Source organism: Petaurus breviceps, unplaced genomic scaffold (assembly GCF_028583685.1).
Source record: "Petaurus breviceps papuanus isolate PSGF00001 unplaced genomic scaffold, PetGlider_PUasm1.0 139, whole genome shotgun sequence".
Taxonomy (NCBI): domain Eukaryota; kingdom Metazoa; phylum Chordata; class Mammalia; order Diprotodontia; family Petauridae; genus Petaurus; species Petaurus breviceps.
The window spans coordinates 9,419,988-9,434,434 of NW_027185697.1; the positions used below are offsets into that span (position 1 = coordinate 9,419,988).

The 14,447-nt window shown below is 40.9% G+C and overlaps 1 protein-coding gene across 1 annotated transcript; it reads right to left on the reverse strand.

Moving 5' to 3' along the window:
* Positions 1–6,885: 6,885 nt before the first annotated feature.
* LOC138146091 (zinc-alpha-2-glycoprotein-like) lies at positions 6,886–13,919 on the reverse strand. The gene is made up of 6 exons (XM_069067777.1): positions 13,729–13,919; positions 11,850–12,110; positions 10,574–10,840; positions 9,260–9,538; positions 8,985–9,101; positions 6,886–7,661 (listed from the first exon to the last, which is right to left on the reverse strand). The coding sequence occupies exons 1-6, from the start codon at positions 13,808–13,810 to the stop codon at positions 7,648–7,650; spliced, it is 1,020 nt and encodes a 339-aa protein (XP_068923878.1). The 5' UTR covers positions 13,811–13,919; the 3' UTR covers positions 6,886–7,647.
* Between the last annotated feature and the right edge of the window lie 528 nt (positions 13,920–14,447).

Below are 14,447 nucleotides of genomic sequence, written 5' to 3' on the forward strand. Positions count from 1 at the left end.
TCCCAGGTCAGTTCAGCCTCCTCTGGATAGTAAGGAAGCTCAAGCATATTAAGGTGGTTGGTAATGTCATGAAACATTCTATTTTCACAATTTTCATAATTTTTACATTATGCAGAAATTCATGTAAGTCTTTCCAGATTTTTCTGAAATTATCTTGCTTGTCATTTCTTACAGCACAATAATATTTCATTACATTCATATACTACAACTTGTTCAGCCATTCCCCAATTGATGGGCACCCCCTTAATTTCCAATTCTTAGTCACTACTAAAAGAACTGCTATAAATATTTTTGTACAAGTAGGTTCTTTTTTTCCTTTCTCGGGATGTCTTTGGGATATAGACCTAGCAGCGGTGTTGTTGGGTCAAAGGCTATGCACATTTTTTTTATAAGTTTATTTAGTTTTCAACATTCACTTCCACAAGTTTTAAATTTTCTCCCCTCCCCAAGATGGCATGCAATCTGATATAGGCTCTACATATACATTTCTATTTAACATATTTTCACATTAGTCATGTTGTATAGGAGAATTAGAACAAATCAGGGGAACCATGAAAAACAAAACAAAACAAAATATAAAGAAAATAGTCTGCTTCACTCCACATTCAGACTCCATAGTTCTTTCTTTGGATGTGGAGGGTATTTTCTGTCTTGAGTCCTTTGGGATTGTTTTAGGACCTTGTATTTCTGAGAAGGGCTAAGTTTATCAAAGTCAGTCATCACATACTGTGGCTATTACTGTGTACAATGTTCTCCTGGTTCTGCTCACTTCACTCAGCATCAGTTCATATAAGTCTTTCCAGATTTTTCTGAAGTCTGCCTATTCATCATTTCTTATAGCACAATATTATTCCATTACATTCATATATCTTAACTTGTTTAGCCATTCTCCAGTTGATGGGCATCCTCTCAATTTCCAGTTCTTGGCCACCACAAAAAGAGCTGCTATAAATATTTTTGTGCATATGGGTCCTTTCCCCATTTTCATGATCTCTTTAGGTTACAGAACAAAGTGGAATTGCTGGATCAAAGGGCATGCACAGTTTCATAGCCCTTTGGGCATAGTTCCAAATTGCTCTCCAGTATGGTTGGATCAGTTCACAACTCCACCAGCAGAACATTAGTGTCCCAGTTTTCCCACATCTCCTCCAACATTCCTCATTTTCCTTTCTTGTCATATTAGACAATTTGATATGTGTTAGGTGATACCTCAGAGTTGCTTCAATCTGCATTTCTCTAATCAATAGTGATTTAGGGCATTTAAAAAAATGTGACGATAGATAGTTTCGATTTTTTTGTCTGAAAACTTCTTGTTCATATCCTTTGACCATTTATCAATTGAGGAAAGACTTGTATTTTTTGTAAATTTGACTTAGTTCTCTATATATTTTAGAAATGAGTCTTTTATCAATGATATTTGTTGCAAAATACTCCTTCCCCAGTTTTCTGCTTTCCTTATAATTTTGGTTGCATTGGTTTTACTTGTGCAAAACCTTTTTAATTTTATATAGTCAAAATTATCTATTTTATATTTTGCAATGCTCTCTATATTTTCTTTGGTCCTAAATTATTCCCCTATCCATAAATCTGACAGATAAACTATTTCATGCTCTCTTAATTTGCTTATGGTCTCCCTTTAACTGGAAATCATGTGCCCATTTTGACCTTATCTTGGTATAGCATGTGAGATGTTGGTCTATTCCTAGTTTCTGCCATACTGTTTTCTAGTTTTCCCAATAGTTTTTGTCAAATAATGAGTTTTTGATGGGCTAGCTTTCTAGTACTCTTGCTCAGGAGCCCCCATCAATGTATTTCCTATTGATGATGGCTAGTCATCAAAGGCATTTCATTAAATGGTATAGCAACAAAAGTAGTTACAAAGCATTGTCCCAAATTGGGAAAACTCTCACCATGAATACACAAAGTGCCTAAAAGGAGTTGATTTAGACTTAAGTGCAAAGGTAGTGAGGTACATGTGTAGAGAACATAAGCGGCAAAGGGATAACTCATGACTCTTGGTTACTAGAAGTCCTCTTCTTCAAGTTGCCTTTAAGTGTAGTAGCTTTTAGTTGGGATTTGAGGTACACTACCTTTGTCAAATCCACAGATGACACTTCTCTCATAACCTGAGTGGCACCTTTCTAGGAACTGCTCCCTATGTTGGGTTTCTATTTTTCTGTGTCTAATGTTGGTACTTTGTATGTCTCTCTCTGCTACCAGCTGGATGAATTTTATTCATAGATTTAATTTACATAAGATTTAATTTCTTCTTCTTCTTTTTTTTTTTTAAAGCAATCGGGGTTAAGTAACTTGCTCAAGGTTACACGGCCAGTTATTTCTGGGTGTGGTGCTGAGTATCTGAGCCCGGATTTGATCCAGGTCATCCCGACACTGGAGCCAGTGCTCTTACTTGCTGAGCCACCTGGCCGCCCCTAAGCAATTGGGGTTAAGTAACTTGCTCAAGGTTACACGGCCAGGTGTTTCTGGGTGGGTGCTAAGTGTCTGAGCCCAGGATTCGATCTCCAGGTCTTCTCAACACTGGAGCCGGTGCTCTTACTCGCTGTGCTACCTGGCCGCCCCCATAAGATTTAATTTCATAAGATTTAATTACATAGACAATAGGGGTAGGGAGTAAGGAAATTCTTTTTTTTTTTCCACTAAACTCAGTTACCTTTCAGGGACTTGGCTTGAACTGAAAATCTCCTGGGTTTTATCTCCCCTAGATTGAAGAACTGCTGAAATTCTCCTGCTAATAAAAACTCCTGGAGGAATGGTTAACTTGTTTGATTAGCCAATCATACTTTTCCCCTTCTTGATCCAACCAAATAGGTTCTCCCTTGCTTCCATATATTGATTGATTCTACAGCTCGAAGTGACATTTTCATCTAATAAAGCTCTTGAGTCATAGAACATCTTATTAATGAAGGACTCTCTCTCTCTCTGTGTATTCTCACACCTTACAATGGCATTCATCATTTCTTACAGTATGATAATATTCCATTACATTCATATGTGAGAATTGGTTTAGCCATTTTGCCAATCAATAAGCTCTACTTTGTTTCCATCTGTTATAGTTTCTTGTATATGGGACTTCTTCTCCTCCTCCTCCTCCTTTTCCTTTTTCTCCTTGTTTTCCTTCTGCCCCTGCTTCCCCTCCTCCTCCTCTTCCTTCTCTTTCTCCTTCTTTTCTTTCTCCCCCTCTTCTTCTTTCTTCTTCCTCTTCAGAGCAAAAAGTATAAACATTTTGATAATTTTCTTTGAATGATCTAGATTGCTTTTCAAAATGGGTGGACCAATTTTCAGTTTCAACAGTTCATTAACACATTTATCTTTCCACAACCTCATCCAACAAAAATTTTTTTCTCACTTTTGTTAGCTTTGTCAATTTGTTAGGTGTGAGGAGATACCACAGATCTATAAATGTTTTGTTTTGCATTTCTCTCATTATGAGTGATTTTGAATTATCCTTTCATATGGTTGTTAATAGTTTCCAATATTTGAGAAGTATTTGCTTATATTCTTTGATCACTTTTCTATTGGAGGATGAATGGTTTTTGGTCTTATATAGTTTGATTAATTGACTATATATCTTGACTATCAGGACCTCATCAGAGATATTAGATACAAAGTATTTTTCCCCAATCAAACATTCCATTTCTTATTCTGGTTGCACTATTTTTTTCATGCAAGAGGTTTTGGAGGTTTTCCTTGTTCAATGATGTCAGGATAAAAATTTCTAGTTTATGACCCAAAGAATATGAACACTCAAGAGTATTCTGGCTATTTATTTACCCCTGTTGATATCCAATTATTGTGCAGGGTGAAAGATTAAATGACTTAGGGAACAAAGGTTTAATTTTCTTAGCATATAAATTTATTAAGCAATGCATGCCAATGGCTAAACAAACTGGGACCAAATCTCCTCAGGTTAGTCCTGGATTCCAAATACAAGGGGAGACAGACTTTAATACATTAAAAACAATTAATAAGACCAATTAACGGGGCAGCCAGGTAGCACAGTGAGTAAGAGCACTGGCTCCAGGGTTGAGAAGACCTGGAGATTGAATACCAGGCTCAGACACTTAGCACCTACCCAGAAACACCTGGCCGTGTAACCTTGAGCAAGTTACTTGACCCCAATTGCTTAGGGGCGACCAGGTGGCTCAGCTAGTAAGAGCACTGGCTCCAGTGTTGGGATGACCTGGATGAAATCCAGGCTCAGATACTCAGCACCACACCCAGAAATAACTGGCTGTGTAACCTTGAGGAAGTTACTTAACCTCGATTGCTTAAAAAAAAAGACCAATTAATTAAAAGGAAACAATACAACTTTAGGGAATCTGATTTCTAATTGGATGAAGAACTTTTTAAGTTGGGAGGGGGAGAGTGAACAGGTGCAATTCCCTAAAATTAGAAAAGGAGGTGTTCCACTCCCCCAAGTGTCTGTAAATAATCAAAAGAACATAGAAACAATAATTGGTCAGTACAGAGCCAGTTTTGAGATAAGACATTTGGTTTACTTGAGATGTACAATTGTGAGAGAACTGCATCAATTTTTGGGTCTGACTGGATTTCTGATCAGTATAACCTAGGTCCTTAGTTAAGGGTCTCAAAGCAGCAGGTAAGGTGGTCTAGCTTCCCAGTCATGTAGGGCTAGGTTCAAATAATACAGTAAGGTTTTCTCACAATTTCCACAATTGAACATACTTTTCTTACTAGATAGAAATTGGACTAGACCCATAAATGAATAGAAAAGGAACTGAGCTAGCCCCAGAATTGAGTCATAAAATAGAGTCAAGTGTGGTTCACTCAGTTCCCACAATTAACCACTTGTCCTAATCCCCTCAGTATTCTGATTTCTTTTCTGAAACTGTCTCCTCTTCCACTCCTCTTGGCTAGAAACCATTTAACTATTAGATTAACTATTATATTGTTTAGAAATTGTATAACATTTACAATGATCACATTGATCCATAGAGCTCAGATGGAAAAGCCTGCTTATTTATGGCAGCTGGGATGTCCTGTAGACAAAAGGAACATATTCAATAAAGAAGGTTGTGGAATAGTTTTACATATAAGGAAGCTATATTAATACATGGAAATGCACAAACCTTAACATGTATTTAAATGATAGCTACTATTATCATAATCACCCTGGATTTTGTGTTAATTTAGCTGCAAACTGCACATCACACCATAACTACTCCAAGGTTTCCTCCAGCTTTCAACTTAGGATCTTGTGAATGTTCTCCTATATATATGTGTGTGTGTGTGTGTGTGTATGTATATATATACACACACACATATATATATACACACATATGTGTACAAACATATATGTGTCTGTCTGTCTATTTATCTAACAATGATTGTGTTACTGCAGCTAGGTGGGACAATGGGTAGAGTACCAGACCCGAAGGCAGGAAGACTTGAATTCAACTCCTACCTTACACACTTACTAATCTTTGTGATGCTGGCAAGTTATTTAACCTCTGTCTACCTCAGTTTCCTCATTTGTAAAATAGGCGTAATAGTAGCACCTACCTCACTGAGTGTTGTGAGAGTAAAGTGAGGTAATATTTGAAAGTATTTTGAAATCTTTAAAGTGCTGCATTAATGTTAATTTTAAATTATTATTAAAATAAAAGGCAATTACAGGAGAGATAAACAATGTGGAACTTAATTCTACCCCAAAACATTTATACATTGTTGTTAGACAACAATGGAGAATATAACAAAAACAAAAGGAGTCATTTCTATCTGACATATCATGTAACTCAGATATGGAGAAGGAAAAGTCTCTTAGTGTAGTCTGTGATTTTAGTGGGAAAAACATGATATAGTGGGAAGAATGCTGGAATTAGTCAGGAAGATCCTGCCTCCAGTTCCCACCATCTGTGTGGCCACAGAGAAGTTGTCCAAACTATCCAAGACTCTGGCTATCCATCTGCAAAATGGGGACAATAATTGGCACAGTCTTTGTCCAGGGTGCCTACATGCAAGAGTTAGGGGAGAAGATGTTTCCTATCCATGCTTCCTACTGTATTCATGCTTCACTTCACATACTTCTGCTTCCATGTTGTGTAACCACCCTCTAACTTTCACCCCAAGGGTCTTCCTTCTCCAAGTTCACCTTCTTTCCTCACTCACTGAGGAGTTCAGGTGATGGAGATGGTATCTTCTGGTATGGCTGTGCCTGTGGTTGTTCTACAATCTGGAATACTGTGTTCTTACTGTGTGGCCAAATTTTAGGAAGGGAGCCAGAGAGTATTCAGAAGAGAGCAGTCAGAATGAGGAGGGGAAAGAACTTGGGTTTATGCCTTGTAGGTTATCAGCAGAAGGAACTGGGTGTGTTTAGCTTGGCAAAGAAAGACAAGATTATTTTACAGTTGTCTTCAATTATTTGAAGGACTATAAGAAGGAAGAGGGAGTTTCGGTATTCTGTAAACTCCTGGCAGATCTCTAAATTCATCCCAGCTCCTAATCTCTTGTCTTTGTCTCATTCACTTACTATTATTACCTTTTACCCTCATCATCCCACAATCTCAAAAGAGGCTTAAAAAGGCATTATATTATATGAAAAGAGCTTGAATTAACTTCTGATGGGGTGGCAGTGTTGACTTCTTTGTTCCTCAGTTTCCTCATTTGTTAAATGAAGGGATTAGATTCAATTATATCTAAAGGGCTCTTCAAGATCTAAATCTTTTTTTTTTTTTAGCAATGGGGTTTAAGTAACTTTCTCAAGGTTACACGGCCAGTTATTTCTGGGTGTGGTGCTGAGTGTCTGAGCCCTGGATTTGATCTACAGGTCATCCCAACACTGGAGCTGGTGCTCTTACTCGCTGTGCTACCTGGCTGCCCCAAGATCTAAATCTTTAATGCTATTCTGCTAATTTTACCAAAGGGGGAACTGAGGTTCAAGTGGCAGGAAGAAAGTGTCAAAGCCAGGATTAGACCAAATGATCTCCAAGGGCCCTTCTATCTCCAACATCCTAGGAATCAAACATGGTTGCCACCCACAACATCCTAGGAATCAAATGTGGGGGCCACCCACAACATCCTAGAAATCAAATGTGGGTATCAGTTGGGGGGTATACAGGGCCACTGTGTTAAATTAAGATTAAATGAAGATGTTTGGACTCAGGCATTGACTTGGTGGCATGAAGACCAAGGTCTGAATCCTATCTCAAACACATACTAACTGTGGAACCCTAAGCAATATACTTAACCCCTCTGAAATATTGTCTTCAGCTCAAAATAGGAATAATAATAACAGAACCAACTACCAGGTTGTGAGGATCAAATGAGTATATGTTAAGAGTTTTGCAAACCTTAAAGCAATATAGAAATGTGAATACATCATCATCATCATCATCAATATTATTGTTATTGAGATTATGTTATTGTTAGGAGGTGGATGGACTCTGATAGCTCTAGAACTAGATGGGGGCAAGAGAACATCCAGATCTGGAAGGTTCCATTGGTGGGTAGGATCTCGGTGGAGGTGAAAGTTAATACCAGCTCTGACCCATTCATATAGAGATAGGGGAGAGTTATCCATGAAGGGAGAGTGCAGAAAGCCTGCTGATCTCCCATGTTCTTTTGTTGCAGAGGAATTTCAGGAGAGGAGGGAAAAGGTTCTTACAGCTAACTCCTCATTCCTGTGGAAAAAAGATTCTTGGATTAAACTCCCATCTCTCCATGGCCCCTGTTGGCACCCTCCTGCTGGTGGAAATGGGGAAAGGGGTAACACTTAGGTCCTAGAATCTCACTCAAACACATGTAATCGTGCCCTTGTTCCCTCCCCAGAGATTCTCTTTTCTTTTGTGATTCCCCTTCTTATCTGTACTACCTTTCCACCTTGGATGGAACTTTTGTTGCCTTTCCCTAAAATTTGTTCCCCATTCCTATATTTGTTAAAACAAATGAAAAGCATCATAGTTGACTCTCAGTCTTTGTGGGATCTTAAGAGGTCATTTCATTCTACTTTTGGACAGCTCTTGCCTCTGGGCTAGAGAATATTGGATCTTAATTCCAAGGTACCTAATTAGAACTGCCTGATATGAGGGAGCCTATTTTGGTCTGCTCTCTGTGGTCTCCTAGCCTATGCTGAAAACCTCAAGTCATTTTCATAAGAGAACCCCTACCCTCCAGATCCATCTATGTGATACTGTAAATGCTTTTACTTTTTGGTCCAACCTGTAATTTTATCAGTGTAGGGACCTTCCCATGGGGAATATCTCTTAACTAAAGCAGTTGACAAATCCTTTTGCAACTGATAGCTTTAGCAAGTTGCCTGTGGCAGGAAGAAGTTCAAGGATTTGACCAAGGTTATCCTGCCAATATGTATCAGAGACCCAGGCCATTCTGACTAAAAGTTTGGTTCTCTAGCCTCTCCACCACATTGCTTTCTACTTACTACTTGAATCTCTCATAGAAGGGGAAGTTGAAGGAACTAGAGATTTTTGCTCTAAAGAAGAGAAGACTCGGGGGAACATAACAACTGTCTTCAAGTATTTGAAAGGTTATTATTATATGGAGGAGAGATTAGGTTTTTTCCTGTTTGGCACCAGATGGCAGAATCAGAAACAATGGATGGAAGCTGCAAAGGAGCAAATTTAGGCTTGATGTCTGGAAAAACCCATCTTCCTAATGATGAGAGCCATCCAAAAGTAGGCTGGGCTCCCTCAGGACAGTGGCTTTCCCTCCTTTGGAAGTCTTTAAGCTAAATTTGGATGACCAGTTGCTATGTAAATTATAATGAGGATTCCTTTTGTATGTGGGTGGTATGATTCCAACATCAATAATGAGTCTTTTTCTTTCTGTTGCAATAATAATTATTACAGTTACATTTCTAGAATAGTGTTAAGGTTTCTAAGGCCCTTTTCACATAACAACCCTATGAGGTTGATGGGATAACAAGACCTCCTATCTCCTCTCCATATCTCCTCCCTGTTGCTTTCCCTCTTGCCACACATACACACCTGTCTTCCTTTTCTTCCATGTGATGAAGGCCCCAGCACAGCTCAGCACCAGGATGATCACTGCTATGATGCTCAGGACCATGGCCCAAGGTCTCTCCATTGATGGCTTCCCAGGGACTTCAGGAATAAAAGACAATGGATAAACAAGGGTGAGAATTTCCCCACAAGGCAATGGGGACTGTGGTGAATGGGGCCCTTTCCCAAGGGATAGAGGGAAGAGACTCCAAAGACTGGCTTCGTTGAGATGAATCAACCACTGTGGATAAGGTACTCACCTGGGAATATGGCTGGAGTCCCTAGCTCACTGTGTTCTACCACACAGGTGAAGCCTGTCCCAGGGTCACTGGGTGGGAGCTCTAGTGTGATTTGGACAAAGAAGGTGGCATCAGCATTGGGCAGGGTGCCACTGGAGCTCTCCTGTCCCCACGCACCCAGTGCTCCATCCTTTTCCCAATGAAGCATGATGGAGCGGGGGTAGAAGCCAGTGGCCCTGCAGAAGAAGGTGACTCTGCCATCAGGGGCATCGTGTCGGGATACGGTCACATCAGGGGGAACTGATAGCAGAGAGCAGGAGAGAAGGCATCATGTCCAAAGCTCAGTGGGAATCTGCTCTTCACCTCATCTCTCCTCACATTCATCTTGCTGCCAAATATTTCCCTATTCTGTACCCTCTTGTGCACATATAAGTGTCTAGGCTGATGGAGAAGAGCCTCAGTTAATTTGGTACCAGATTCTGGACTTTCTACACAGCCTTATCACAAACCCTATTGGAACAACAGTAATAATAGCTCAATATTGTATGTGACTTTAAAGTTTGCAAAGTATGTTATGGACTCTCTCATCTGAGTCTCCTGGTAGCCCTATAAAGGCGGAATTATAGGGTTTTTTTCCTGGTTCATCAGTTTGGGGAAGTAAACAGAAAGCTAAATGAAGGGCCCCAAACCCTTGAGTATAAGACATAGCCTGACTGGCCGACCTGGGCAAGTCCCTTAACTTTTTATTTTAAAGCAATTGGAGTTAAGTAACTTGCTCAAGTTACATGGCCAGTTATTTTGTGTGGGTGTTAAGTATCTGAGGCCAGAACCAATCTGGGGTCCTCCTGACTCTGGGGCCAGCACTCTTACTCACTGCACCACCTGGCCACCCCAGTCCCTTAACTTCTGAGAGCTCTAGGCAGCTGTCTGAGTGTAAGTTGTAGAGAAGTGCTGACCTACATTGGAAAAGCATTTTCATCCTTTAGGAATTGCTCATACCAATGAGATCATAGGTCTGGACTTCTAACACCATCCAGTCTAGGCAGTGCTCAATGTGGACTCTCCCTTTGTTAAGGAAGAGAGTTGTTGCCTGGAGGTACTGAGATTACTGCCCCAGGGTGGCCCAGATAATGACTCTGCTCTTCTGAAGACAGAATGTACTCCATCTTCAGACCTGTGGGTGGGACCAGAACCCAAGCCTCCTGACTCCTGTGCTGTTTCTGTCTTCAGCTGCCACTCAGAGGGAAGGCAGAGCTGTCCCCAAACTCTCTAGCTGGAGATGGCTTCTCATTCTCACCTGTTCTCACCCCTAACAGGGAAGCTATGAACACTCACCATTTTCCCGCATGCGTGAATACTGTAGAATTTTCTTCATGCTGTTGATACAATCTTCTTGTATATAGTGCTTCACCAACCTGTTCCAGAGGGCGCTGTCCCAGAGGGGCTTGAAGCGCTGGGCCTCAGGCTTCATGGCCACCCAATGCCCCAATTGCTCATCCATTCGGCAGAAGTCTTCCCCATCCAAAGCAAACTGGAATTGGCTGCTCACCTGTATATCCTTGTCTAGTTCACAATCTACGAAGACTTGCAGTGTGTGGTTCTCTGTTGGGGGCAGAACATGATCTGGGGTCTTCTAGAGGCAAGGAGTTCAAGGAGGCAGAGTGGGAAGATTCTTGGAGGGAGACCAGGACCCATAGGTCAGGCCATCAAAGGGTGGAATTTTATTGACTTTGGAGGTGACTTAAAAGGCTGGAATATTTTCATTGATGGGATGATGGAAACATGTTACTTGCTTAATTCCTTGTTTTCCATCATTAGGGGATAAGGCAATGTCTAATTTGTGAAATATAACATAGAAACATGATTTTATCAGCCATATTATTAACTGGAATTGTAGAATGAGAGAATGAGCTTGATCCTATAGGCCCAGGCATGATACTCTCTTAGGACCTGGAAAATGACAATACCTCATAGGCCTCAAATCAGTAGTGATAGATGAAGAGGAGAGGCAATTAGGGATTAGTGTGGCATATTTCTTTACTCATGGACAAAGGAATGTCTGGAAGCTAGATCAGTAATCAAGGGATATTTGAAAATTGGGAACAAAATCTGGTTCTGAGAAGAGGAATTAATGCTAGGATATTACCTAGAACAAGGTAATGCATGCAGTACAGTAGAGAGGGTGTTGAATTTGGTGTCAGAGCTGGGTTTCTCCCCAGAATTGTTATAATATGCTTGAATAAGGTATTTTCTCTGTTAAGTTTTATTCCTCTATAACATGAGGGAGTTGGGAAGGACGGCTTCTGAGGGCCCTTTCAGACCCAGGTTTACAATCCTGTGATCGGGCCAAGTTATTTAAATTCCCTGGGCCTCAGTTTCCTCCTCTATAAAATGAGGGAGTTGGATTGGATGGTTTCTGTGGTCCCTTCTAACTCCAAAACTGTAAGCCCAAGGCCTGTCCTGCATCGGTTGTCTGACATCCCTGGTTTGTCTGTGTCTCTAGATTCCTGACTCAATGGTATGGTTTCATGGAGAGGGCCCAAATGGATTCAGAGGAGGTCGATCAAAAGGGGAGGAATATATACATTGGGGTTGAGTGGGACTGACTTACTCTCACTTCTTGTCTCATTCTTTATTAAATTCCTGAAGGCCCAAGAGAAATTTTTTTCAAGGCTTATCAACTTCTTCTGTTTCCGTTCAATCTCCTTGGCTCCCAGGGCCTGGTACATCCAGGCTTTCTTCATCACAACTTGTTGGTTCTGTTTGTTGTAGTGGCAGAGCTGAACATCATCCACAGAGCTGATCACTATGAGGTTCAAGAGGGACCTTGTTGTGCCAATGGCAGTGAAGTGGAAGTCGTGGTTGTGGTGGGCTGAGAGAAAGGAGTGAAGGTCAGAAGAATGGGCATTCTGGGATAGGGCTTCCTGACTTTGAGGCTGGCTCTGTATCCATATGCCCACAGTTTCTCAAACATGAAGGACAGTGCTTTTATTCATTTAACTAAAGAAATTAGAATTTTACAAAACAATTTTACAAAAGCACCCAGAATCACATGGAGTTTGGCAGTTGGTAGGGACCTTGGTGGCCATCTCATCCACCCCATGAGTCAAAGGAATGGCCACAATTGCACCTGACAAGTGGTGACCCAGACTCTATTTGAAGACCTCCAAGGAGGGTGTCCATCACCTGTAAAAGCAGGTATAGTATCCCTTCCTGCTAGGAAGTTTTCCCTGACACCAAGCCACTTTACATCTCCTACCCATTGCTATTATTTCTGCTCTCTGGGTCCACATAGAACAATGCTTCTTTCATATGACAGCTCTTCAGATACGCAGTTATTATGCCCCTCTGAATGTTTTCTTCTTAAGGCTGAACATCCCAATATCCTTCAGCTCATCCTCATGCAATAAACTCATGGTTATAGCTTTGTCCTTAATCTGTCTGTTCATTTACCTTTGTGTCTGTGTCTTATCTCAGAGTTTCATAGTTGGAATCCTGATCCAGTCTGTCCAATATGGACCTAAGAAAGGACTCCCCTCACAGCATACCTAAAAAGTGGTAATCTTGATGTTTTGAAGACCTCCAGAAGGGAGGAAGCAAGTCTTTATAGAGTATGTGCCAGACATAGTGCTAAGTATATGCAAATATCATCTCATTTGACCCTCACAGCAACCCTAGAAGGGTGGTCTTATTATTCCCTCCATTTTATAGTTAAGCAAACTGAGTCAATAAGTGGGTAAGTTACTTGCCCAGGGTCACCTGGATCGGTAAGTACTGGAGGTTGGATTTAAACTCAGGTCTTTCTGACTCTTGTCTCAGCACTGTTTCCATCATGCCTTCTAGCTCCCTGTCGGCTTTTGGGTCAGAAAAGCTATGTGGGAATCTTTGGAACTGCTTATAACTGACCAGGCTCCTCTCCCCCAGGGTGAAAAGAGGAAGTGGGAGGGATCAAGGACTTGACTCAAGATGTGGAAATGAGAAAGTTGTGAAAGTTTCTTTAAGAGAATATCTTTCATGTAGAAAAGGACTATTTTTGTCATTTATTTTTATCAGACTGTTCATTAAATGAATAGAATAGAGTAGAATCTTTGGAATACAAATCATTCTGGGAGAACTTTGGCAGGAGCTCAGAAATGGGTTTTTGGTGCTAAGTGTGATATAGATCTAGGTTCAGGGATCTAGCTTTCAAAAGGGACTATAATTTTTATTTCTTTAGTCAACACTTTAATGCCAAAATCTTGCAACTCTACCAGCCTTGGTACACCTTGAGGACAAGCACTGTGTATCTGTCATGGAACAAGAGCTTCCTGAAGACAGACTGTGTCTCTTCCCCCAGTCCTAGATAGTACATCTGTGGTCTTGGGAAAATCTCTTAGCCTACCTAGATCTTAGTTTCTTAATGTGTAAAACAAGAGGTTTGAATTAGATGGCCCCTGAGGTCCCTTCCAGGTCTGAAATTATGAGCCTTCCTGCTCTTTCACCAGACTCACCTTCCTGGGTGTTCCTCACAGCAAAGCATCCTAGGGTGAGCATCCAAGTGAAGAATGACTTCTTCCTCTTCTGACTTGCCATGTTGTTCTATAGACACGCTATGTGGCATCCTTATCAGCCCATCCAGAATGGGTTGGCTCTCAGAGCCCAAATGGAAAAAGATGCCTCTATATACATAGAGTTGCCCCTATGCCTCATTCCACTTCCCCTAGGATTGGATCTGTCAGTTTCATTTTATCCTATCATTTTCAGCTGGGGCATCTGTTGCTGGGTAGAACTTGTCCCAGAATGAAGTGTATATTCAGAACGGAAGTGATATGAAGTCTGTGGGGAGGACAGGAAATCTTTGAGCATAATCACCATCAGATGTTGTTAGAGCAAGGAACTGGTTGTTAGCTTAATGTTGGTGTTAGAGCAGAGTGTGGAGTCTGATGGAAAAGACATCAACCCATGACCTACCTCCTTGCCCTCAGGGGAGAGAAGAAATAGCATCTACCTTGGGGATGGCCCTAATTTGACAGTGGCCACCATTGTTATACTTGTTAGTCTCTTGAACCTAAAGCAGAAAACCATCCCAATGGGAGGAGAGCTTGGTTGCACATGCCCCAAAGGCTCCGTTCCACTCTGCATTCTCACACTATAATTTTACCCCACTTGTGTGGAGACAATGATGTGAAATGATGGAATGAGTGCTAGACCTGGAATCAGAAGACTTGGT